This window comes from Lithobates pipiens, unplaced genomic scaffold (assembly GCF_037356315.1).
Source record: "Lithobates pipiens isolate NorthernLeopardFrog02 unplaced genomic scaffold, aLitPip1_a1.2 Scaffold_16, whole genome shotgun sequence".
Classification (NCBI taxonomy): domain Eukaryota; kingdom Metazoa; phylum Chordata; class Amphibia; order Anura; family Ranidae; genus Lithobates; species Lithobates pipiens.
In genome coordinates, this window is record NW_027507748.1 from 292,060,240 (window position 1) to 292,084,924 (window position 24,685).

Consider the following 24,685-nt stretch of genomic DNA (forward strand, 5'->3'; position numbering starts at 1 on the left):
TCCACAAAGGCCCTTATAAGGACTGGTAATAACCTGGTGTAGGGTGCTATAGTACATAGGGTTGAGTGAGGTACAGTCTGCTATTCTATAAGGACTGGTATAGGTCCACAATACACAGGGTTGAGGTGCACTACTGCTGACCGCTGCCCTATACTGCAGCAGTCCTTCATCGGTATAGGGACTGACGTACAGTCTGCTAATCACTCACACACAACCTAATTGTTCCACAAAGTTCCTTATAAGGACTGATAATAACCTGGTGTAGGGTGCTATAGTACATAGGGTTGAGTGAGGTACAGTCTGCTATTCTATAAGGACTGGGCGGCACAGTGGTGTAGTGGTTAGCACTCTCACCTAGCAGTAAGAAGGTCACTGGTTCAAATCCCAACCATGACACTACCTGCCTGGAGTTTGCATGTTCTCCCTGTGCCTGCGTGGGTTTCCTCCGGGTACTCCGGTTTCCTCCCACAATCCAAAGACATGCAGGTAGGTTAATTGGCTTCTGTCCAAAATTGACCCTAGTATATGAATGGGGACCTTGGATTGTGGACTCCTTGAGGATAGGGACTGATGTGGGTGTAGCAATGTACAGGGGAAGGGACCATTGTGGACACTCACTCAGGTTGAACTGGATGGACTGGTGTCTTTATTCAACCTAACAAACTATGAAACTATGAAACTATGAGACTGGTATAGGTCCACAATACATAGGGTTGAGGTGCACTACTGCTGACCGCTGCCCTATACTGCAGCAGTCCTTCATCGGTATAGGGACTGAGAGTTTTGTCACAGGGTCATTTAAAAAATGACAGGCAGAGGAAGAGGCAGGCCCTTCCGCAGGGGTGGTAGGGGTAGGGCAGGAGCAACAGGCTTGAGCCAAAGTGGGAAGTTGCAGAAGGTGCGTTCGATTACTTTAAAGGACGCACCAGACTTGGTTGAGTGGCTCGCTCAGCCTTACACTTCTGCACCCTCCTCATCCTCTCGATCTGCACCCTCTTCTTCACTCTCTGCTATGTGCACCCCCAAAGACACTACCACCAACAACACCACCACCACCACCACATACCTTCCGCTTGAGTCACAGGAATTATTTTCCGATCCATATCAAGAAGACATTTCTGATGCGCAGCCACTCTTGGTATTGGATCAGGAAGAGGAGGTAGCAACAACCGCTACTCAGCAGTCTGACGACAGTACCCAGATCAGCCCAAGGAGGAGGTTGGTCCCCGGTGTTGCTGCCTACTCCGAGATTTCTACTTATAGCGGTGGGGAAGGTGACGTTGATGATGACGTGTCTAGTGATGTCACGTGGGTGCCCACAAGAGAGGAAGAGGAGGGGAGTTCAGAGGGAGATATGGACCAGCAGATAGGGAGGAGAAGCAGGAATAACTTACATTGCACAGGAGGGACAAAGCAGACTGCAAATGTATCAGGAGCGAGTCATCGACCATGTACGGTCACATCTGGCGCTCCCAGGACACCGGCACATGGCTCCGCAGTGTGGGCTTTTTTTAACGTGTCCGCTGCTGACAATAGCGTTGCCATCTGCAATCTTTGCAGTCAATGCATTAGTCGCGGTAGCCCAACACTCACCTAGGGACGACCGCCTTAAGAAGGCACATGAGCAGCCATCACCGAGCCGAGTGGGAGCAACGGAACACACAAAGCCACACTGCAGGCTCTCACCGTCCAGCCTCGTCTTCTACTTCTCCTTCTCCTCTCTCCTCACAATTGTCCTCCACTCCACCTTCCATCACGCCAAGCTCACATTTTTCTGCAAAAAGGCAGGCTTCCGTGGGCCTAATGTTCGAGCGTAAAAAACGGTTGATGGCTGGCTTGTCAGAACTCATAGCCCGCCAACTACTGCCATATAAACTGGTGGACTCGGAGGCCTTTCGCAAATTTGTGGCCATTGGAACACCACAACGGAAGGTCCCAGGAAGGAAGTATTTCTCAGAGAAAGGCATCCCAGAGCTATATGGCCATGTTCAGCGGCAAGTGAATGTATCTCTGGCACACATTGTTGGTGCCAAGATACATCTGACCACAGACACGTGGTCTAGCAAACACGGGCAGGGAAGGTATATCACTTTTACTGCCCACTGGGTGAACCTTCTGATGGCCGTCAAGCATGTAACCCGTGGCACCCGTGTAGATTTGGTTTTACCGCCACAGATTGCATGCAGGCCTGACTCTTCTTCTCCTCCTCCTACTCCATCCTCCTCCCTCTCCTCCTCGGCTGACTCCTCCTTTTCCGCTGCTAGCGTCTCTTCCGCTGCGCTGCCCAAGCTCCCCAGAACCTATTCGACATGCCAGGTGAGACGTTGCCATGCCGCGCTGCGTCTGTTGTGCCTGGAAGCCACGAGCCACACTGGCCCGGCACTCCTTTCAGCTTTGCGTTCACAGGCAGATCAGTGGCTAACACCACTCAATTTGACAGTTGGTAAAGTGGTGTGTGACAACGTTGCCAATCTGCTTAGCGCATTGAAACAGGGCAAAATCACGCACGTGCCATGCATGGCACACGTCTTAAACTTGGTCGTGCAGCGATTCCTTGTCAAATACCCTGGGGTCCAGGACATCTTGAGGCAGGCAAGGAAAATCTCGGCCCATTTCAGAAGATCTTACACGGCCATGGCTCGCCTTGCTGACATTCAGCGGCGACACAATCTGCCGGTCAGACGTCTTATTTGCGATTGCCCGACGCGATGGAACTCAACCTTCTATATGCTTGATAGGCTGCTCCAGCAGAAACGTGCAGTTAACGTCTACCTGTATGAACTCTGCGGCAGAACAGGTTCTGGGGAGCTGGGTTTTTTTTCACTGCGCCAGTGGCTGCTCATGTGCGACGCATGCAGACTTCTGCGCCCATTTGAGGAGATCACCAAACTGGTCAGTCGCAGCCATGGCACCATCAGTGACATGGTACCTTATGCCTTCTTTATGGAGCGTGCATTGCGTTGTGTCATTGATCAAGCTGTGGAGGAGCAGGAGCGGGAAGATGAGGAAGTCGCAATGCTGGATGAATTCCCAGGGGGGGGCTACTCTATCTGAGACAAGTCAACAACAGGAGTCTGTAGAGGAGTCAGAGGAGGATGGTGCCGGGGTGGATGAGGAGGAGCAAGAAGAGCATGCTTTAAACCTTTCTGGAATCCCTGTTGTGCGTGGATGGGGAGAGGAGAATGAAGAGGACGACATTATCCTGGATGATGAGCAGGAGCCAGGCCACCACACTGCTTCCAGTTAAGTGCAACTGGGGGCCTTCATGCTCCAGTGTTTTAATAGGGACCCCTGTATAAAAAGCATAAGGGTCAAGGACTAGTACTGGGTGGCAACGTACTTAGACCCCCGGTACAAACACAAAATGGCGTAAATGTTACCGCCGTCACAGAGGGCTGGCAGAATGGAGCAATTCCAGGCCTTGCTTCGAGAAATGCTGCATACTGCCTTTGCGTGCGCTGGCAGAGGAGCAATTCCCACTCCCAGAGAAGGAGTTGCGGGTACCAATCCAACAGCGCCTGCAAGAAGAGGCCGGTTTGAAGATGTGTTGGTGACTTCGGATATGAGGTCATTCTTTCAGCCGATCCATCGACAGGTGTCATCCGGATCCAGCATCAGGGAACGCCTAGACCGTCAGGTGTCCGACTACATCGGGTTAACGGCCGATGTGGACGCTCTGAGGAGTGATGAACCCCTGGACTACTGGGTGGGCAGGCTTGATCTCTGGCCAGAGCTTGCCCAATTTGCAATGGAACTGTTGGCTTGCCCCTCATCCAGTGTCCTGTCCGAAAGGACGTTCAGCGCAGCAGGGGGGGTTGTGACCGATAAGCGTACTCACCTAGCTCACGACAGTGTTAACTACCTCACATTTCTAAAAATGAATGAGGCATGGATCTCGGAGGAATTCAACACATGTGACCAGTAGACCATGTATATGTCTATAAACAATTTTTTTAATCGAGCACAGAGACCTTCTTTCTTCATTTGGCTCACTTCCTTGTCCAAAAAAAGCACACAGTACTATATGCCCGTACCCTCCTCTTTGAAGAGGTTGAGTGGTGTCATATTTCTACTGGGGCTGCTTATTATGAGGGGCTCCCACCATCCCTGTGCTGTGCTGACATCCTCCTGGGGCTGTACCTCTGCTGTGCATATTATGAGGGGCTCCCACCATCCCTGTGCTGTGCTGACTTCCTCCTGGGGCTGTACCTCTGCTGTGCATATTTTGAGGTGCTCCCACCATCCCTGTGCTATGCTCATTATGAGGGGCTCCCACCATCCCTGTGCTATGCTCATTATGAGGGGCTCCCACCATCCCTGTGCTATGCTGCCTTCCTCCTGGGGCTGCTTACGGTGCAGGTATCAGTGCTGTATATCACGGTGCTGATGTCAGTACTCTCTATCACGGTGCTGCTGTCAGTGCTGTATATCACGGTGCTGGTGTTAGTGCTTTATGTCACGCTGCTGATGTCAGTGCTCTCTATCATGGTGCTGCTGTCAGTGCTGTATTTCACGGTGCTGATGTTAGTGCTTTATATCACGCTGCTGATGTCAGTGCTCTCTATCACGGTGCTGTTGTCAGATGACTCTATCACGGTGCAGGTGTCATTGCTGTATGTCACGCTGCTGATGTCAGTGCTCTCTATCACGGTGCAGGTGTCATTGCTGTATGTCACGCTGCTGGTGATCATCTCCTGCACCCTCTTCTTTGCCTACCCTGACCTTCCCTCTCCTCCATTGCCTTCATGCGCTCCACAGTCCTGAATTGTCACAACAATTTCCCATATAAAAAAAGAATGCTTGTAGTTGTCGATCCCAGATTCCCCTCATACATGTGTTATGTCATTGGCCATGTGGTGTGACTATGTTTGCACAGTTATTAATTATTTTGTGGCTGCAAATTTGACCTGTAGGTTTGCGAAGTTCGCCTCCCATTGAAGTCAATGGGGCCCGCCACTAACGCTCTGGTTCACGAACTATCGGCCGCGTTCGCGAAACGTCCCGTCGGAAGTTCGTCCATCACTACTGACCGGGTCACTGAACCATCGGCCCAGTAGTCCCGATGGCTAGTACACTACATGCCTGGGTTGTTGGGTAGTTGAGCAGGTTTGTAGGGGTTAAAAGAGACAGTGAGAAAGCAACATAACAACTCTTGACCACACGTCAAACACCCTCTAAGTAGCGCTCTACCATGGATCACTCTTTAGAGGGCAACACAAGTTTCAATGGGCTGCCATAATGCAAAACATTGTTGGCTTCCTCTGTTTGCAGAGGTGAGGATGTTGCATTAGCACAAATTAGAATTGTTTTACTCTTGTAGCGCAGGGGGGCCCCCAAATCAAAGGTATTTTTTACAAAAATCTTGCAGTTCAATTCTGAACCTGTTAGTAAATATCCTGTTGAACCCTGGGAGTCAGTGTGCTTAAAATCCCAGCATGCATTGTGAGCAGTTGCCAGTAAGTACTGGGAGTTTGCAAAGCTTGTATGTGCTGCCCTTTGATTTAAGGAGCAGTAGTGGATAAACGCTGCATCATGGAAACAGTAAGGTGCATGGCTCAAATTTGATATATGTGGTTTACCTTTCTGTTTGGTCAAAGTAAGCTGCGTTTTTTTTTTTTTACTTTTGTTTTTTTAAGGTCTGTTCGTGACCTAAAACAAGAATGCTGCCATTGTAACCTGAACTACTGTCCTGTATATGAAATCCAGGTCAGGGTCTCGCTAGGCAGTCAAGTCAGGAAGATGGCTCCATATATTCAGCTTTTAAACGCAGTGACTGCTTCCATGTTTTATTTTCATAGGTTCACTTTAATTGCCCTGATTTAGAGCAGACATACTTATCACTCACTTTTATGTCAGTATGGGGTTGTTTTTTTTCAATTGAGTTATTTAATAAACATTTTTTAATTGTTATAGTTACGTTATCCTTAATATGTTGTATTCCTTCAGAAATGTATCCAGTCAAATGTATTAATAAAAAACAAAAAACAAACAAACACAGTCCAAGGAAAATTTTCAGTTGGGCTTAATAGATAATAAAGCCATTAAAGCTTTAGGATTTCCTTTACATGAACATAAAAATGGCAGGTTGGAAAGGATATATGAGCCAAATTGTTTAGTACACAGTTCATGTGCCTAGGACATTGCATTGTGTTGCAACTGATATACTTTTAGGCTTTCATTCCAATGACTTGGGGCCTATTGGGTGAGTAATAGGAGTGCAATGCTATCTAAATCGTCACAGGTGTGTGAAAGCAGCCATAATGAAATATTTTTGTGTAGCTATTGGAAATGTGAACTTGACATTCAGTGGCATTAAGTTTTTATAGAGTTTTTAGGCTACGTTCACATCCATGCATGTACTGTTGGTGCGTTGTTCTCCGTCTTCTTTCTTTTATTTTTTATTTTTTTATATATACACCCATGTTCACTTGCATGTTTGGGAAGTGTTACTGTTGCTAGGAGGAGGAATCTGTTGTCCTGCAAGATAATGCACTGAAAGAGCATGTACATGGTGTTTTTCATGCAAATCCATTGACATCTATAGAGCCAAAAATGCACCATGCTGCACCTTTCCAAAAAAAATAAAAATGCATTGGTGGAAACTGCATAGATGTAAATGTGACCTATAGGAACTAATGTTAAATGGACTGCATTGTCTCTACAAGTGCAATGCAAAATGCATAGTCTTAGACCAGTATTTCTCAACCAAGGTTCCATGGAACCTTAGGGTTTCTTCATGGGTTGCAAGGGGATTCCTTGAGCAACAAGCAATTTCTACCTCTTGGATAAGTTTCCACTGACACTGTTGATCTTTTTTGCTATCTGTAAGGGGATGGTTCTTCCCAGTGACCACATGTGTAAGAAGCATTCTTCCCACTGACAGACTATCACTAATTTATCCCGAGTTGTAGATATAGTAACTTTTAGTAGGGTTCACTGAGACCAAAAAAATTTTTTTCAAGGTTTCCTCTGTGTTGAAAAGCTTGAGAGAGGCTGCCTTAAACCTTGTGTCTGTGTTTAATTGTGGTAGTCCTGACTCAAAGGGCGGTTTCATACTTCCCCAGTGTGGTCCCAGTTCACTTTGTTCAAAGTGCAGCTAACCTTCAGGTTTCATGTGGGTTAGCTGCACTTTCCCATAGATTTCTAAAAATATGCGATTTGGTGCGCTTTGTAAAACCACACAAACACAGCAGGACCTCATAGAAGTCTATGGAAAAGTGCAACTAACCCCTGCAAAAACCACAACTTTGCTGCGCTTCAGCAAAAGCACAGTGGGGCGGTAAATCCTAGACGTGTTAAATCACTCTCCATCCTGCACCATTCTTGTCACTAAGGTCGTTTTGACCCCAGTACCCATTCATTAGACCAGGGGTGCCCAACCAGTGGCCCGCGACCTCCTTCTCTGGGATGGCTGGTTGGCAAGCCCAGATCCTGGATTCCCGACCCAGCATCCCAGAGCTTCAGTGTTGTGAATGAAGCCTGGAGTAGAGGAAGAAATCGGTTGCATAGCAGAGCCACATAAGACAATGCTTCCTGTATAGCACCACCTTCTGTCACAGGCGGAGTGATACCAAATGCACTCTGCCTGCAACAGCTGGTGATACCCGAATTAAGGACTGTTATTAAAGGTATGTTTAATACTATAATCACAGTGTATATATGGGCATATCTGTTCTGCAGTGGTGTAGTGGTTGGTGCTCTCACCTAGCAGTAAGAAGGGTCGCTGGTTCGAATCCCAACCACGACACTACCTGCCTGGAGTTTGCATGTTCTCCCTGTGCCTGCGTGGGTTTCCTCCAGGTACTCTGATTTCTTCCCACAATCCAAAGACATGCAGGTAGGTTAATTGGCCTCTGTCAAAAATTGGCCCTAGTATATGAATGAGAACCTGGGATCGTGGGCTCCTTGAGGGTAGGGACCCATGTGAGTGTACAATGTACAGGGATAGGGACAATTGTAGACACTCACTCAGGTTGAACTGGATGGACTGGTGTCTTTATTCAACCTTACTAACTATGAAACTATGAAACCAGGCAGCTTTCAAACTGCAATAAGCCATAGACCTTCCAGAAAGTTCACAACACCTGCAGGATATAATAGAATTCTATGGCAAAATGCAGCTAACCCACAGAAAAGCCAGAGGTGTACTGCTTTGGGTAGACCACAGCACATCAGTGTGAAAGCAGCTTTAGGCCCCTTTCACATGATTGGTCCGACCCAATCAGACCCTCCATTCACCTCCTATTGAGTGGCAAATGTAAACAGTGTTAGCTAGGGCAGCTACGTGTTGTAACACAACTAGCTAATGCTTATCCTGCAGCAATAATCCTTATTCAGCGATCAAGACCTATATCAATCCGCCGGGGCATGTAATTGCCGGGAACTGCAACGCAAGGATTACCTGGTGTTAGCGCTTCAATCATCCCGGCGCCATGATTGTTATGGTGTCAGGATGATTGAAGCGCATTATTTCTATTATTACATTGTAATATAAAATGAAATCATTCAACTCGCCATAATGCAGAATCAGTGGGAGGCATGAGCATGTCACTAGCCACGTTGCCTGCCACCAGATGCCATCAGGTGCCCCATAAGAGAAACCTTCCTCACATCTGTGTCTCCATCAGCGGAGCCCCTCCTAACATCTGGCGCCCCCTCTGACATCCAGACCACCGTTGCCACGGGGAAAGAGATTGAGCTGCGGCGCTGCCCACCTTCCGCTCCTTTCCATTACAGTCCAGACACTGGCAGCGGGGTGGGCGGTGCCGCAGCATCTCTATTGTAGCCATCCGCCATGCCTTCTGGTCTTCTTTAAAATGGGTCCTAATCCCGCGAATGTCCCCAGGAAATTCGGGACAGTTGGCAACTATGTTGGCAACAATGTAAGTCCTGTCTTTGAAGTTCTGCGAACTTTTGGCTTTACTAGTGGTTTGTCATAGCATTCCACTCTTTTCTGGGGTTGACGTAGACCTCTGCAGAGAAGTGACATTGAAGCTCCAATTTCTGGAGGTTTAGTGGTTGCAGTATAAAGAATTTCCTTTTTTGCCTGTCTGTACTGTTCATGGTTAGGCACACATGAAGTTTTCTCTGTTGCTTTTCTAGTTTTGGAGATGGCAGGCTGTCATATCTCCCTCTTAATATGATGTTGGCATACAAAAAAAAGTTCTGCCACCTTTTACAATGTCTCCTTTTCACATGCGCATGTCACCGCAGCAAAACAGGGCAGCTGACGCACATTTTTTTAACCTGTCAAAACCCGCCGCTGGCCCTATACAGATTGTCTGTCTTTGCTGCGTGGCAAAAAAAATATGGCATGTCCCATTCGGCAGGTGATGCTGCATGCCATTGCACTCTATAGAAGTGAATGGGACTGCGCCACAACTATGTTTAGCTTTAGCAGCGACGCTTGATTTTTCATTAAATTATTATAGCAACAAAGGACGGCGCCTTTAAGTGTAGCAGCAAGAGGTTTCGGAGTATGCTCAGTGGTTCCTTGATGGTTTGACAGGAGTGACTGAGCATGCACTGAAAGGCATTACTGCCCCTTCCTGTGTGATGTCAATTCATGCTTGTACTCCATGCTGGTCCTGGAAGTTCTAACCTTAACCCTAAGGTGGCCATCTTTTCAGCCTTTGGATTACTATGCTGCTGGATGGCTCTGAGGATTGGGGATCCTTGCTGCTGCTGTGGGCTGAGGATGTAGCCTGACCGATTTATTCAGATGCAGACTTTTCACACATCACCTTTTTTGTGAGTGTTCTTAATCTAGTTATAAGTATAATAAGCCCCTTGCTGCTACACTTGTGCTTTTCCTTCTTTCATTTTTTTTTAGAGATCTTCACTCTCTCAAAAACTTCCCAGGTGCCTGGCTGCTCCACCTTTTAGCTGATGGGACATTCCCATATGATTTCCCTTCAGTGCACCCTACTACAATAATATCAATTTTTATATAGACCAGTGGTGGCCCGTCTATAGGGGGGGGGGGGGGGGGCAGGGGCACAGACCCCCCCCCCCCCCCAAAGCTACTCCAAAAAAAAAATGAAGAAAATAAACACTGGCCCTTTAATTGTGTGCAGGGATGCTGGACACAGATGTATGGGAAGCATGACTTGCTGCAATCACTGAAAAAAGAATGGCTCTTTAAGTGTGTGCAGGGTGCCAGACACACAGCTGCTATGGGAAGCATTGGCTTCCTTTTTAGAAAGTCCTCGGGGTTCTGAAGCTCTGTGCACTGAACACTCCCTCTATAGCAGTGATGGCGAACCTTGGCACTCCAGATGTTTTGGAACTACATTTCCCATGATGCTCATGCACTCTGCAGTGTTGTTGAGCATCATGGGAAATATAGTTCCAAAACATCTGGGGTGCCAAGGTTCGCCATCACTGCTCTATAGCATTGTTCCCTGCTGTGGTGTGTGATTGGCGGGTCCTGTGCCTTCACTTCCGGTTTCTGAACCATCCCGGCCGTTCAAAGGTGGATAACAGGCGACTGGCTGTGATGGGGCCATCTGGTGTAGAGGTGGGGCCCTGGTGGGGCTATCTTTTATGTTAACCACTTGCCGACCGCCGCACGACGATGTACGTCGACAGAATGGGACGGGCAGGCATATGGGCGTACCTGTACGTCCCTGCCTTCCCGCGGGTGGGGGGCCCGATCGGGCCCCCCCCCGGTGCCAGCGGCGGTCGGTATCCGTGCAGGAGCGATCCGGGATGAGGGGGCGGCCATTCATTCATGGCCACCCCCTCGCGATCGCTCCTGACGAATGGGAGTGAAACATTGCATCACTTCCTCTCCTGTAATGTAAACACAGGAGAGGAAGTGATGTAATCTCTCCTCCGTGTCGGTATTTTTCGTTCCGGCACCGAGGAGAGAGGATCGGTGAGTTGCACCAACACGACACTTCACAGTAGAACATGCCAGGCACACTCACACCCCCCCCCCTTTACCCCCCGATCACCCCCCAATTACCCCTGCCCCCCCAGTCACAGTGACACCAATTGCATTTTTTTTTTTGCATTGGTGTCATTTGTGACTGTAATAACTGTTAGGGCAGTTAGGGTTAGCCCCCTTTAGTTCTAATGTACCCCCCTAACCCCCCCAATAAAGGTTTAACCCCGTGATCACCCCCCGTCGCCAGTGTCACTAAGGCTGGGTTCACATTGCAGCGGTTTATGTGAACGGATGTGATTCGCACCGCACTGCAGTGCAAACCACATCCGATCTCTGTGTGATTCGAGTTCAGCCATTCGCCGCACCCGCCGCAAATTCGCACGGGACCCTTTTTTTGGTCCGCAGCAGAATCGGATCGCATGGGTGTTCACACTATGCGATCCGAGTTTGCAGATCGCACTGCGATATGCGAACTGATCTGGGGGTGTCATTAACATTTCACTGACACTCCCAGCAGTTCGCATAGGGCAGTGTGAACTGCCGCCGGGAGGCATGCGATGCGGGAACCCGCCGCGGATTCGTGGCGTTCCCGCATCGCTCCAGTGTGAACCCAGCCTAATAAGCGATCGTTTTTCTGATCGCTGTATTAGTGTCACAGGTGACGCTAGTTAGGCAGGTAGGTATTTAGGTTCGCCGCAGCTTAACCCCTAGTTAACCCTTTCACCAGTGATCACCATATAACTGTTACAGGTGACGCTGGTTGGTTAGTTTTTTTTTATAGTTTCAGGGCACCCGCCATTTATTACCTAGTCTCACTAGTGTACCCCTAAATTTAGGGGTGTCTACTTTCCAAAATGGGGGTCATTTGGGGGGGGGGTTTGTGCCATCTTGGCATTTTATGGCCTTCAAAACTGTAACGCCCTTAGAAAGCCTGAAGGCGGTGCTTGGTTTTCGGGGCCCCGTACGCGGCTAGGCTCCCAAAAAGTCCCACATATGTGGTATCCCCGTACTCAGGGGAAGCAGCAGAATTTATTTTGGGGTGTCATTTCACATATGCCCATGGCATGCGTGAGCAATATATCATTTAGTGACAACTTTGTGAAAAAATAAAATAAAATAAAAAAGTTTGTAATTTTCCCGCAACTTGTGGCAAAATATAAAATATTCCATGGACTCAACATGCCTCTCAGCAAATAGCTTGAGGTGTCTACTTTCTAAAATGGGGTCATTTGTGGGGGTTTTGTGCCATCTTGGCATTTTATGGCCTTCAAAACTGTAATAGGTAGTGAGAAGTGAAATCAAAAATTTACGCCCTTAGAAAGCCTGAAGGCGGTGCTTGGTTTTCGGGGCCCTGTACGCGGCTAGGCTCCCAAAAAGTCCCACATATGTGGTATCCCCGTACTCAGGAGAAGCAGCAGAATTTATTTTGGGGTGTCATTTCACATATGCCCATAGCATGTGTGAGCAATATATCATTTAGTGACAACTTTGTGTAAAAAAAAATAAAAAATAAATAAAATTTTTGTCATTATTCAATCACTTGAGGCAAAAAATAAAATATTTAATGGGCTCAACATGCCACTTATCAATTTCCTTAGGGGGTTTACTTTCCAAAATGGGGTCATTTGGGGGGGTTTTGTACTGCCCTGCCATTTTAGCACCTCAAGAAATTAGATAGGCAGTTGTAAACTAAAAGCTGCGTAAATTCCAGAAAACGTACCTTAGTTTGTAGATGTGACAACTTTTGCGCAAACCAATAAATATACAGTTATTGACTTTTTTTTTACCAAAGTCATGTGGCTGAATACATTTTGGCCTAAATGTATGACTAAAATTGAGTTTATTGGATTTTTCTAATAACAAAAATTAGAAAATATCATTTTTTTTCAAAATTTGCGGTCTTTTTACATTTATATCGCAAAAAATAAAAATCGCAGAGGCAATCAAATACCATCAAAAGAAAGCTCTATTTGTGAGAAGAAAAGGACGCAAATTTTGTTTGGGTACAACATTGCATGACCGCGCAATTACCAGTTAAAGCAGCGCAGTGCCAAATTGTAAAAAGAGGTTAAGTGGTTATATTTTATTTTACTTGAAATGTGCATGTGATTGGCCTACTGTGACAGGCACAGTGAGGCTGCAGATGCCACAGCAGTGTAAAATAGGCCAGCAATAGGATAGTATTAAATAGCAAGGCTACGCCAAATTTACTGTAGAAAACGCGCACAAGCCTACAGCAGTGTACTTTTTAAGCAGCAGCAGGACCATTTTTATTCAGGTAAAATGGGTCCTAACATATTTTGTTTTACAAGTGATTGGGGGGGGGCACTTTCTTCTGCTCTTTCTAGTTTTGATCATTGTAATATCTTCCCTATGAAAGTAAAAAAAAACTTTATTTATTTTTTGTTTTAGGCATAATGATTTAACAAACTTTTCCTCAACAATCTATGGACTTGAAATGATCGGAAAAGCTGTGAGAAATGGTAACAAAATTCAACTGTTCAAGGTAGGTGCTCTGTTTTCCAGTTGTATTTTTTGGTAATTCTTACTAGTACTAGGAAGTGGAACCTGGCTTGGAGTGGGACTTCCTGTCCCAATTCCCACTTCCTCCTTCTGACCGCCTAGGCGGTCCCTCCCTCCTGGAAATGTTCTAAGACACGTGATGGGGCTCGCCCGGCTGTGAAACCATAAACTCTCACAGCCAGGTGCCCACACTCACAATAGCGGTGCCGCGAAGAGGTGGGGGAGAAAGAATGGAGGCTTTGGGCGGCCGCATTGCTGGCCCGTGGGACAGGTGAGTGGCTGTTTTATTAAGTCTGCAGCTATACTTTTTGTAGCTGCTGACTTTTAATAACTCCGCTGTAACTTAATATGACATAGTTTACCACTGAAGTGCTCTCATTGGTCTGGAAAACCGCTAATAAAAAATATAAAACTAGTTTCAGAAAGACATGCACACATGGCGCTGGTCTACTGCCTCTTTCATGCACCTCTTGTCTACATGCTTAAAGCAGAACTTTACCCCCTTAATGATCAGACCATTTTTTTGCGATACAGCACCGAGTTACTTTAAATTACATATTTATTCATCTACATATTTTTGGTAAAAAAACCCGAATAAGCTTGTATTGATTTGCACAAAAGTTATAGTGTGTGTGTGTGTGTGTGTATGTATGTGTGTGTGTGTGTGTATATATATATATATATATATATATATATATATATATATATATATATATATATATATTATAAATAAATACATTTTATTTTACACTAGCAATGTTGGCAATCGGTAATTTTTTTGCGGGACTGTGACGTTGCGGTGGACAAATCTGACCCCAAGTGATGCTTTTTCGGGACCAGCGATCAGTGCATAATTTTTTTTTTTTTTGCACTGATCACTATATAAATTACACTGGCAGGGAAGTGGTTAACATCAGGGGCAATCAAAGGGTTATATGTGTTCCTTGCTTGTGCTTTCTTAGTGCGTGGGGGAAGTACTGACAGAACACACAGATCGCTGTTCCTGATTACTAGGAACAGAAAATCTCTATGTTCTCCCCTGTCAGAACAGGGATCTGCCTTGTTTGTGTTTCTTTCAATTTAATATCCCTAAAGCAACAGTTGGGTTTTAGGGTTAATTATACCAAATTATGGTTTCAGTACCAGTCTAGCTGGATTGCACTGGGTTCTACTTGGCCACAGTTGTCGCTGTCATCGCTGGCAAGTGTGAAAAGGCAGTTTAGCTAGGCGTATTGAGTGCCATTCTTTCTCGGAACCAGCCCAGTGGGAGTGTCATCCTGCTGTGCATTCTGGAAGAGGGTACTGACATCTCGTGCTTCTGAGTTCTGGTCCAGAAGAACTTTCTGTCTGGTCCTGGTCCTCCTGACCAGCCCCCATGGCCCTCATGGCCTGGGGTGCGGATCCATCCAATTCCAAGTCTCGGGCTAGCCCGAGGCAAAGTACCCGAGAGGAGGATTCAAAGGTGGTCCGGTGCCGTCTCATCTGAGGAGAGGCCCAGCAACTGGAGAAGCACCCAGGGAGGACATGCACAAGGCTGGCTTCTCAGAGCCTGGAGGCTCAGTTGAAGGACACTAATGGATCTACACTCATACGGTATCGCTGGACCGGCTTCGAGATACTGGTACTGTATGATGGCTCTTTAAGTTTACCTACGTACCTTACGTTCAAGTCTGTGGCAGAGACTTTATTCACAAGTGTTCCACTTGGTGAGAGAAGGTCTATCCGGTATCTGTGAGAATCCAATTGTGAAGGGTAATTCTCTGGATTTCTATAGTGAGAGATATCCTATTTTTGCAGTTCCAAAAAGTACCTGAACTTACTTCCTAACCCTCTATCCTTCATTGAGAGACTGTTATCTGTCTTTTCAAATGAATATCCCAAAAAAAGGATCCAGTGTCAGTTTCTACAATTCTTTGGGACATCTACCTCGGGAAATCCCTAGACACACATGAGGTCAAGAAGGTAACGGTAAGCCCAATAAAACCAACAGCTCCTTTGGGGGTCAGTGCACATTTACATAGGCAGGTCCACGTTCTGCTTCTCTGTGAAGTGATCGCAGGTGGCCAGCGGACATAGAGTCCTTACTGCAATTGTTTACACTCCATGCAGGTGGCTTTTTTTTTTTTTTTTTTTTTTTTTTTTATCTTTCTTTGGTCAGTTGTGCAACAGCATAATTGTCATCTTTAACCCCCTCCTACCGACGGTACACATGGCCTCACAGAAGTGGGTCTTTATCCATGGGACCACATATATGCATTCTTGTGATTGTTTTGGCAATGCTTTCCCAGCACAGAGAACGGGTTCTCACCAAGAACCTTGGTTCCCATACTACAAATTGGGAGGCCCAGTTCCCAATCTTCTGATAGCCAATCAGAGGCAGTCGTAATGATCAGTCACTGTCTATAGCCTGTGTGTGTGTGGCTCTTTACTATTTTTTTTTTTTCATTTGATAAAAAAACAAAAACAAATCACATCTATTACCATTTACAACCAAATAAAAGCCCAATTTGTCCTCCAAAAAAAAGCAAGGTACAAGTCACCGGGATACACTAGGTAGTACAGTTTTTTACGAGCACATGTCAAATTTGTAAAACTGTGTTCAGCCATTAGGATTTGTTTTTTACTCTCCGTCATATTTAGTATTTGGGTGGATATAAGATTTGGGCCCCTGTTTTCTGGGGTAGTGATCCAGCTTTTGTTCAGAGGGTGCGATACAGCATTTGTGTCCTCTTTCTTTAACCGCTTGCTGACCAGGCTATAGACAAATGACATCCTGGTTGACAAGTAAAATACTGGGTTTTGGCTGCAGCAATATGCCATAACCTTGGTATTTTTTTTTTCAGCTGGTGATTCTCTACAACACAGGTGTCAAACTGGCGGCCCTCCAGCTGTTGTGAAACTAAAATTTCCATGAGGGTCACCAGTTTGACACCCCTGCTCTACAAGATAAAAGTGGTCCAATTTGCCATTTTTCCAGGAAACGTTTTCAGCCTTTAAAATCCCTCCTCTTCCACCATAGCCTCAGTTGTGTTTCCTCTGCCATGGTGGAAGCGCTGCAGAAACCAAGGGGGTGTTCTGGAGTCTCTAGCGTCTCCAGCTCAGGGGAGCGATGGCCTGCAGGGAGGACCAGGTTTTAGCTGGGGGGGGGGCTATGATTGCATGGCTGTCGTTTCCGGAGACTGGACTTCCTGTTTGGAGCATGGCAGTAGTGGTTCCAGGGGGCAGGTCCGTAGGCCAGTGTTTTTGGTTCAGGGCCTCTGGATAGACGCTGGGACCAAGAAGTTTAAAAAGCCATGTGGCTTTCTGCAGCACCACGCTGCGCTCTCGGCAAGAAGGAGGGGAGATCCACAGAAAAGCAGGCGCCTCAAGCACCAGCTAGGCCCAGGTGAGAGGGACACAGTGGTGCCTCTATCTTCCCTAAATGGGCTATACAGTACCTCACAAAAGTGAGTACACCCCTCCACATTTTTTGTAAATATTTTTTATGTCTTTTTCATGTGACAACACTGAAGAAATGACACTTTGCTACAATGTAAAGTGGTGAGTGTACAGCTTGTATAACGGTGTAAATTTGCTGTGTCCTCAAAATAACTAACTCACACAGCCATTCATTTCAAAACTGCTGGCAACAAAAGGGAGTACACCCTTAAGTGATCTCTTCCCTCTCCCACCCTACAGCGGAGTAACAGGACATGCCTCGCCATGGTCGGCGAAGACAAGCAGACTAAGAGCATGGATTACTAGAACCATGTCCTGTGGTCTGATGAGACTAAGATAAACTTATTTGGTTCAGATGGTGAGGAGTACAAAGACAAGTGTGTCTTGTCTACAGTCAAGCATGGTGGTGGGAGTGTCGTGGTCTGGGGAGCTACTGTTCATTGTTCATTAAGGGAATACTGAATGCCAACATGTACTGTGACATACTGAAGCAGAGCATGATCCCCCTCCTTTCGGAGACTGGGCCGCAGGGCAGTAGTGCAACATAACCCCAAACGCACCTCCCAAGACAACCACTGCCTTGCTAAAGAAGCTGAGGGTAAAGGTGATGGACTGGCCAAGCATGTCTCCAGACCTAAACCCTATTGAGCATCTGTGGGGCAACCTCAAACGGAATGTGGAGAAGCACAAGGTCTCTAACATCCACCAGCTCTGTGATGTCGTGATGGAGGAGTGGAAGAGGACTCCAGTGGTAACCTGTGAAGCTCTGGTGAATGCCATAATAAATATTTTGGGGATATTTATAATAGCAAAAAAATAGTTTTTTTGTTTATAGTGCAAAAAATAAAAACCAGGGAGGTGATAAAATACCACCAAAAGAAAGTTCTATTTGTGGGGGTAAGTTGCACGACCACGCAGTAGTCGGTTAAAGCGACTCGAATCGCAAATGGTCCAGGGCTGAAGTGGTTAATGGCTCCGTGTTGTCATTTTGAGGAGACAGCAAATTAAGGCCCTTTCTCGCTCAGCGGGGATCGCTCCGTTGTCCCCGCTGAGCCGGCGGCGGACAGGGCGGTCTCCGCACACTGTGCAGGGACCACCCTGTCAGATCTCCGCTCTCCTCTATGGGGGATTGGATGAGCACGGACTGTCTGTCCGTGTTCATCCGATCCGCTCTGCAGACGGATAGAAAAATAGGATTTTCCTCCGTCTGCAGAATCTGACGGTAGCGGAAGCGGACAATAGCGTTCATCCGCAGACACCAGCTATCCCATAGGGATGCATGTATGTCCGTATTTCATCCGCAAACGGATGGATGAAATACGGACATACTGTCCGCATGTGTGAAAGGGGCCTTACACTGTTATACAAGCTGTACACTCACTACTTTACATTGTAGCAAAGTGTCCTCCTTCTTTTTTTTTTTTTTTTTTCAGTCTTGTCACAAGAAAAGATATAATAAAATATTTACAAAATGTGAGCGATGTACTACCTTATGTATGTATAATTATTTTCTAAGTAATTTTCTAGCAAGTGTCAGGATTGCCCCGGTAGGCAAGTGGTTAAAGGAGTGTATGGGTTAGTGACTCTAAACAATGTCCTTCATTTTAGAAAATAATCTATACACATCCACTACTTTAATGGCCCTTTAATCTGTTTTTCGTGGGGGTGGGTGGGTTTCCTTCCGCCGTGTAATATCCTTCCCTTTTTTTTTTTTTTTATTTTATTTTTTTTTTTGTGAGCTCTTGAAACTCTCCTTTCCCTTCTCACTTCTGTTTTCTTGGAATGAGCAGTACATATTCGTTTTGGTCACTTGCACTTCTCTATGCATCTCAGGAGTAAGCGAGAGAGGATGGGACCAGGTTTTCTTTTTCTCAAACAAAAGGTTCTGGAACTCGATCATGACCCCTCCCCCCACACACCCTGCAAATCACAACACATAGTGGGTGTGGTCATATTTCAAACAGTAGAAGGGTCTTGAAGGGCATTTAAATATCGGAGTTGCATTACATACAGAGTGCAGAGTTCATGGGGGTTACCCACAGAGTGCAGAGCTGTCACTTGTAAACACATAAACCAGGCTTCTGTGTTTACAAGTGATTGTGGTGAGCAAGCACCAAAGGGTCTGAGCCAGAGGTGGTGGAACAATGTTCCACCAAGTTCCCCTTGGGGAAAAAAAAACCCTGAGTGGGACAATGAAGAATGAATGTAGCCTCCCAACCAACACCCACAGCAAGCACTCATAGGAACACATAATGCACGTTTGTATCAAACCATAAATGTTGCGCTGGCTGATTACACATCTTTCATAACCCATCAAAATGTATGGAAATCTCAATAAAAATTAATGATATAAAAAATTTTATTTTGATGGGCTATTGCCACAGTTTCATGTGTCCTGGATAAGTAATCCACTCCTGAAAACATTAAGCATAAACGTGATGAATATTTTTAATATAAATGTTCAAATGGATCAAGTAATTGTGTAGCCGGGGTCCACCACCATTGCAAATTTTGCCATATGCTTCCACTTTCAGAATTTTAGTTTGCTACCTTGTGAATACACCACCAATTGCAGTGTCTTAAATGATAGGACCCCAGTTTGTAGGTGGCCTTATAACAGGTTTTATTGTTGAATATCCATTCACAGTTCTGAAACCATATGGTTAATCACGGCAGCAGGATATTCTGTGGCACTTAGGAACTTCTGAGTACAGCAGGAATTCACTGTCTGCACCTCCACTCTGCCATGTGTATAAAGTCCACATACGAAATAAGAGAACAGTCCATAGTGCAACCCACGGGTGAGTGTGATGACTTCAGCAAAACTCCTGCCCCAACACGTTTCAACCGATGGGTCATTCAAAAGTGGGAAATTGGCTTAATAACTAAGAAGTGTTAGACCCTGCTTTAACAAAAATGTAAATTTAGTCCAAGAGTTTCAGGTTTAAAGATCAGTTCTACTAAATTTGATTTCCATAAAATGGGGCTCTGTACTCTGATTTGCACATCAAAAGTTTGAGCCAGCTTGAAACGCAGTATTGCAATATTTTTTTTTTTTTCCATCTGACTGACTAGGGCATCTAAATTGGTGTGAGTGATCGTTACATAAAGCCCTCAGTTGCTCTAAAACTGAAAGTTGTTTAATGAAACCACCATCAATTATGTTTTTTTGTCGGCAGTTTAGATAAGGCTCATTAAATTTCAGCTTGAGCAGGTTACCAATTCAGTTCTGACATCTGTACTAACCTATTCCACTTTTTTTTTTTTTTTTTTTTTATAGGATGCAAGGGTAAATTCATCGCTGACAGATCAGTGGGTTGCCATTCGTAAAGACAATGAACCTATGTTTATTCCCCCTGCTCAGGGTGGGAATAGCTATTCCAAATCAAAAGCACGTAAAATTCTTCAGTGGCTGAAGAGTAACAGGTGATTAATCCTATCATTTGAAATACTATATTTTGGGGGAAATAATAACTGATATAATATGTAAAGTTTTTTTCATTTTTAGACAAGCATTCATCTGTGGGAAAAATGGCATACAGATTACATCAGAGCATGACATCACTAATGGTCGAATAAGGTTTCCTCTACCATCAAATGAGGAAAAGATAGTGCCAATTTCTATTAAAAACACTTCTAATGAGCCAGTGACTTTTGTCCAGTACAAATCTCTACGTAGGATGGGCGTCTTTTCTTTTCACGATGAGCACTGTGTGTGTGCTTCTAAAACGTTACTGCTGAGTCCAGGTAAGAACGGTGTTTTGGTTTGTGTAAGACTCTGATGTCTGGTGGTGTTTGGTTGTATGTTTTCCAAATAAAAAAAAAAAAAAAAAGACCAGAACAGACCGTAGTGGACCACATCTCCTAACAAAATATCAAGTGTAACTTAAGGTGCAGAACAGTATTTTCTAAAGAATGGCTAGTAGGATATGACCAGTGGCGTAGCACACCTAGTCGTAAATTATTACCCATGACAGAAGACAAACTTGAGCAGGCCAAAGAATGTGAATTTATTTTCTGTAACCATGGGTTGGAAGTGAAATTTGCATGAAAATCACAGTGGTGATGGGTGAAACTCTCCTTCTGAGACATTGTATTCGATTCAACGTCCAGCCTTAGTGGAGAACAGTCCTCCAGAACTCGATACTAGCAATGTGCTTGCTTGACAGATGAGCCTATATAAGGGTAGGTTTTTAATTTTACTGCCTATAAGCCACCACTATACACAACAAACTACAGGCATACCCCACTTTTAAGTACACAATGGGGTTGATTTACTAAATCTGCAAAGTACAAAATCAGGCTCACTTCTGCATAGAAACCAATGAGCTTCCAGGTTTTATTACCAAAGCTTAATTGGACAATCTGGGGTTAGAAGATCATTGGTTTCTATGCAGAAGTGAGCCTGACTTTTATACTTTCCAGCTTTAGTAAATAAACCCCATTGTGTACTTAAAAGTGGGGTATGCCTGTAGTGGGGCCTCTTCGGGACACCTGAGGAAGATCCATGAGGGGTAGATCCAGGACACAGAGGTTTTCCCCTTTCCTTGTCTTCCTTCTGAGACAGGGCAGGAAGAAAGGGTGGGGAAAAATGAATAAGACTCGAGCTTAACCCACTAGATAAAGGAAAGCATTTGTTAAAATGTTTAATGTTATACTGGAGTAAAATCCCTTAAATCCATCTAGTTTTTATGTCTGTTAGGGCCACTTCAAAGAGGAACTCCCAGGTATGGATATTTTATGCACAGTTACACTGGTCCAGTGTATATAAAAAAAAAAAAAAATACAAAAAAAGTTTAAAAGGTAATACATAAAGTTTATCTATGGGCAAGATGTAAAATATATTTTCTTATATTTATTTGTTGTATTTCAATTATTTCTAGCTTGGGCTTCTTTTACAGTAGTTTCCATCAAAACTGCCTGTAAAATGCCTATGCGTTAATGAAGCACTTTTGCTGCGTTTGCAGTGGACGTTTTTTTAAAGGACATGTGACTCAAAAACTGCCCAAAATATGCTTATTGGCGGTTTTGAGGTGGTTCCCATTCATTTTAATGGGGAGGAGCATTTTTGGGGTGTGTCTCTCCCCAAAAATGCTACAAGCAGGATTTTTTATTTTTATTTTTTTTTATACCGCAATGGAAGTGCACCACCCCAGTGTGAACAAAGTCATAGATTTTAAAGGGAAGCATTTTTTTTTTTTCTTGAGCTTTTCATGTGCTTTTTTTTTTTTTTTTACCACAAAATTGCTTGCAAAACTTCTCTGTGTGAAAGCAGCCTTAGGCCCATTTCACATTGGTGCCTCCACCTGACAGACTCCACTTGCTCAGAGGGAGATTTTCGCTGATCCCTGCTGAGCAGGTGGATGACAGGGCCCAGTCCCGCTCCCATATGGTGAAATGGGGGGAGAATGGACCTCGGGTCCGTTTTTAATCAAATCCAATCCACCAGACAGATGGAAAACAGGAGGTCTCCTGAAGCAAATGCTTGTGTATAACCCAATTATTGAGTTACACCAAGAACCAGCATCCTGTAAATGAGCATCTTTTTGTACTGTATCAAGTATATGTAGTCACTAATTTTTTTTTTTTTCTTCATTGCAGGAGCTGTGTATGACATTGAGATTCGCTCCTCAACTGCTTTCCATGGATATTTTCCTGTAACCCTTGTGTTTGAATTCATGAAAGGAAATGGTGAAACTGGAGATGGTTTTCTTATTGGAAGGTTTATATCTGCTGTGTCTACCAGTAAATTAGCAGACGATCTGGCTCCAACAACAAGATATGTTCCTTATCAAAGAAATCTTCTTAAGAAAGTAGAGAGGATAGAGGTGGATGGCCTACCACCAAATGGGTCAGTGCCTGATTGAACTTTTTCTCATTATCTGCTCCCCTTTTTTTTTTTTTTTTTTTTTTCTTATGCTTTCTACTTCTTTTAATTACATATAAGTTTTGAGTTGTTTCTATGATATAACTTATCCTATGATGAACGCTAGTCAATATACAGTAATACAGAGTAAGAATAAAAACTTTGGCCACATTGGGATGACACTGACTCTATATTTGTTACATGTCTCCATTCTCCTAGCCTGATGTGTGTGTGTGTGTGTGTGTGTGTGTGTGTGTGTGTGTGTGTGTGTGTGTGTGTGTAAGTAAAAAAAAAAAAAAACCTGATTCACATCTATGCATTTTTAGTGCATTTTGTAGGTTTGCTCCACAGAACGTGTTCCGTAGGAAACCATGTTAAATGGACTGTAGTGAAAATCTGTAAAATGAAAAAAGCATTAAAAATGCATAGGTGTGAATCAAGCCTGAGGGTTTACAACCACTTTAAGTAAAAGCTTGACTATAGAATGGCCAGTAAATCTAAAACAATAACTTTTTGTTAGCTACTGTATTTACAACATTCAATATGTAATTTTGTGTACGTGTCTTTAATGCCACCATATTAGGGATGAGCCAACGGTTCGGCAAGAGCAGAGGTTCGGACCAAACTTCTTTTTTTTTTTTTTTTTTTATTTGGTCGTTTGGCGAATATCTGTACAAATGAACGACCGTTTGTTCAGCCCCCCCCCCCCCCCCCCCAACCACAATGCATTGCGGCACTGAACAATGCATTGCAAGCCCTGATTGGCTGAAGCGGTGAAAGCTTCAGCCAATTGGTTCACAGAGCACTGTCAGAGTCGTGATTGGACACTGTCATCATGACTTTATCCAATCATGGCTCATTCCGGCCTCACAGTATAAAGTGTTACTACCAGTTTAACTGCACGCCGACATACGTCCTCATTTTTAGGATGGCTATCGTTGTTATGGCAGCAGCTAGCTGTCATAACTCCGGTATCTCCGTGTTCAGCCGGCGGCTTCACCGCAAGATCGGTGGTGGGAGAAGGGGGGGGCCCCCTCTTGCCGCGATCCGCTGCCCTCTGCCATTTAGCGGAGCAGTCAGCGGCAGCAGCGGAGGCTATCGGACCCTTCCCGTGGTTGTGCGAGGGGAAGATGGCCCCCACCTGTCTCCATGACACTGCAGGGCGGAAGTGACTTCAAAATGTCACTTTCACCCATGGCTCTTAGCTTTTTTTTTTTTTTTTTTTTTTTTCTCATATTTCTAAGAGGTCCTGTCATGCTTTTTTTTTCTATTGCAGGGGATGTTTACATTCCTTGTAAAAGAAGCAAGTTTTTATATATATTTTTACACGGTTAAAATTTTTATATAACGCGCTCTGTTCACCGAGCTCACGTGCAGAAGTAAACGCATACGCGAGTAGCGCCCACATATGAAAACTATGTTCAAACCACACACGTGAGGTATTGCAGCGATCGGTAGAGCAAGAGCAATAATTCTTGCCTTCCTCTATAATGCAAAACCTGCAACCTGTAGATGGTGTGTTTTTTTTTTATTTTTTTTTTTTTTTTTTTTTGGCACCTATGGAGACTTTTATGGGTAAAAGTTTTCTTTTTTTTGTGTCGCCATTCCATGAGCGGGCGCAATTTTGAAGCATGACACGTTGAGTATCAATTTACTCGGCATAACATTACCTTTCACAATATAAAAAAAAATTGGGCCAACTTTACTGTTTTTTTTTTATTTTTTTTTTATTTTTTTATTCAAAAAAGTGTATTTTTAAAGTGTGCTTGTAAGACTGCTGCGCAAATACTGTGACAAAGTGACAAAGTATTGCAAAAACTGCCATTCTATTCTCTAGGGTGTTAGAAAAAAAATGTCTGTTAGGGTTGGTTCTTAAAAACTTTTTTTTTGCTAGAGAAATTACTATTTTTTTTTTTTTTTTAAACGACTCCTCTAAAAAGGAGGCCTGGTCCTTAAGTGGTTAACGC

General features: G+C 44.6%; 1 protein-coding gene across 2 annotated transcripts in view; it reads left to right on the top strand.

The window, feature by feature from the left end:
• The window catches only part of LOC143982645 (putative helicase MOV-10), a 153,556-nt gene that overhangs the window by 31,850 nt on the left and 97,021 nt on the right, over positions 1-24,685 (top strand). The window contains exons 1-5 of one of the 2 annotated variants that reach the window (XM_077481544.1): positions 5,464-5,546; positions 13,304-13,397; positions 20,133-20,278; positions 20,361-20,599; positions 22,454-22,703. In XM_077481544.1, the coding sequence (XP_077337670.1) occupies positions 5,533-5,546; positions 13,304-13,397; positions 20,133-20,278; positions 20,361-20,599; positions 22,454-22,703 (743 nt within the window). In that variant the 5' untranslated portion in view covers positions 5,464-5,532. Of the gene's footprint in view, positions 1-5,463; positions 5,547-13,303; positions 13,398-20,132; positions 20,279-20,360; positions 20,600-22,453; positions 22,704-24,685 lie in introns of those variants that run through there. The other variant, XM_077481543.1, reaches the window with a different exon arrangement.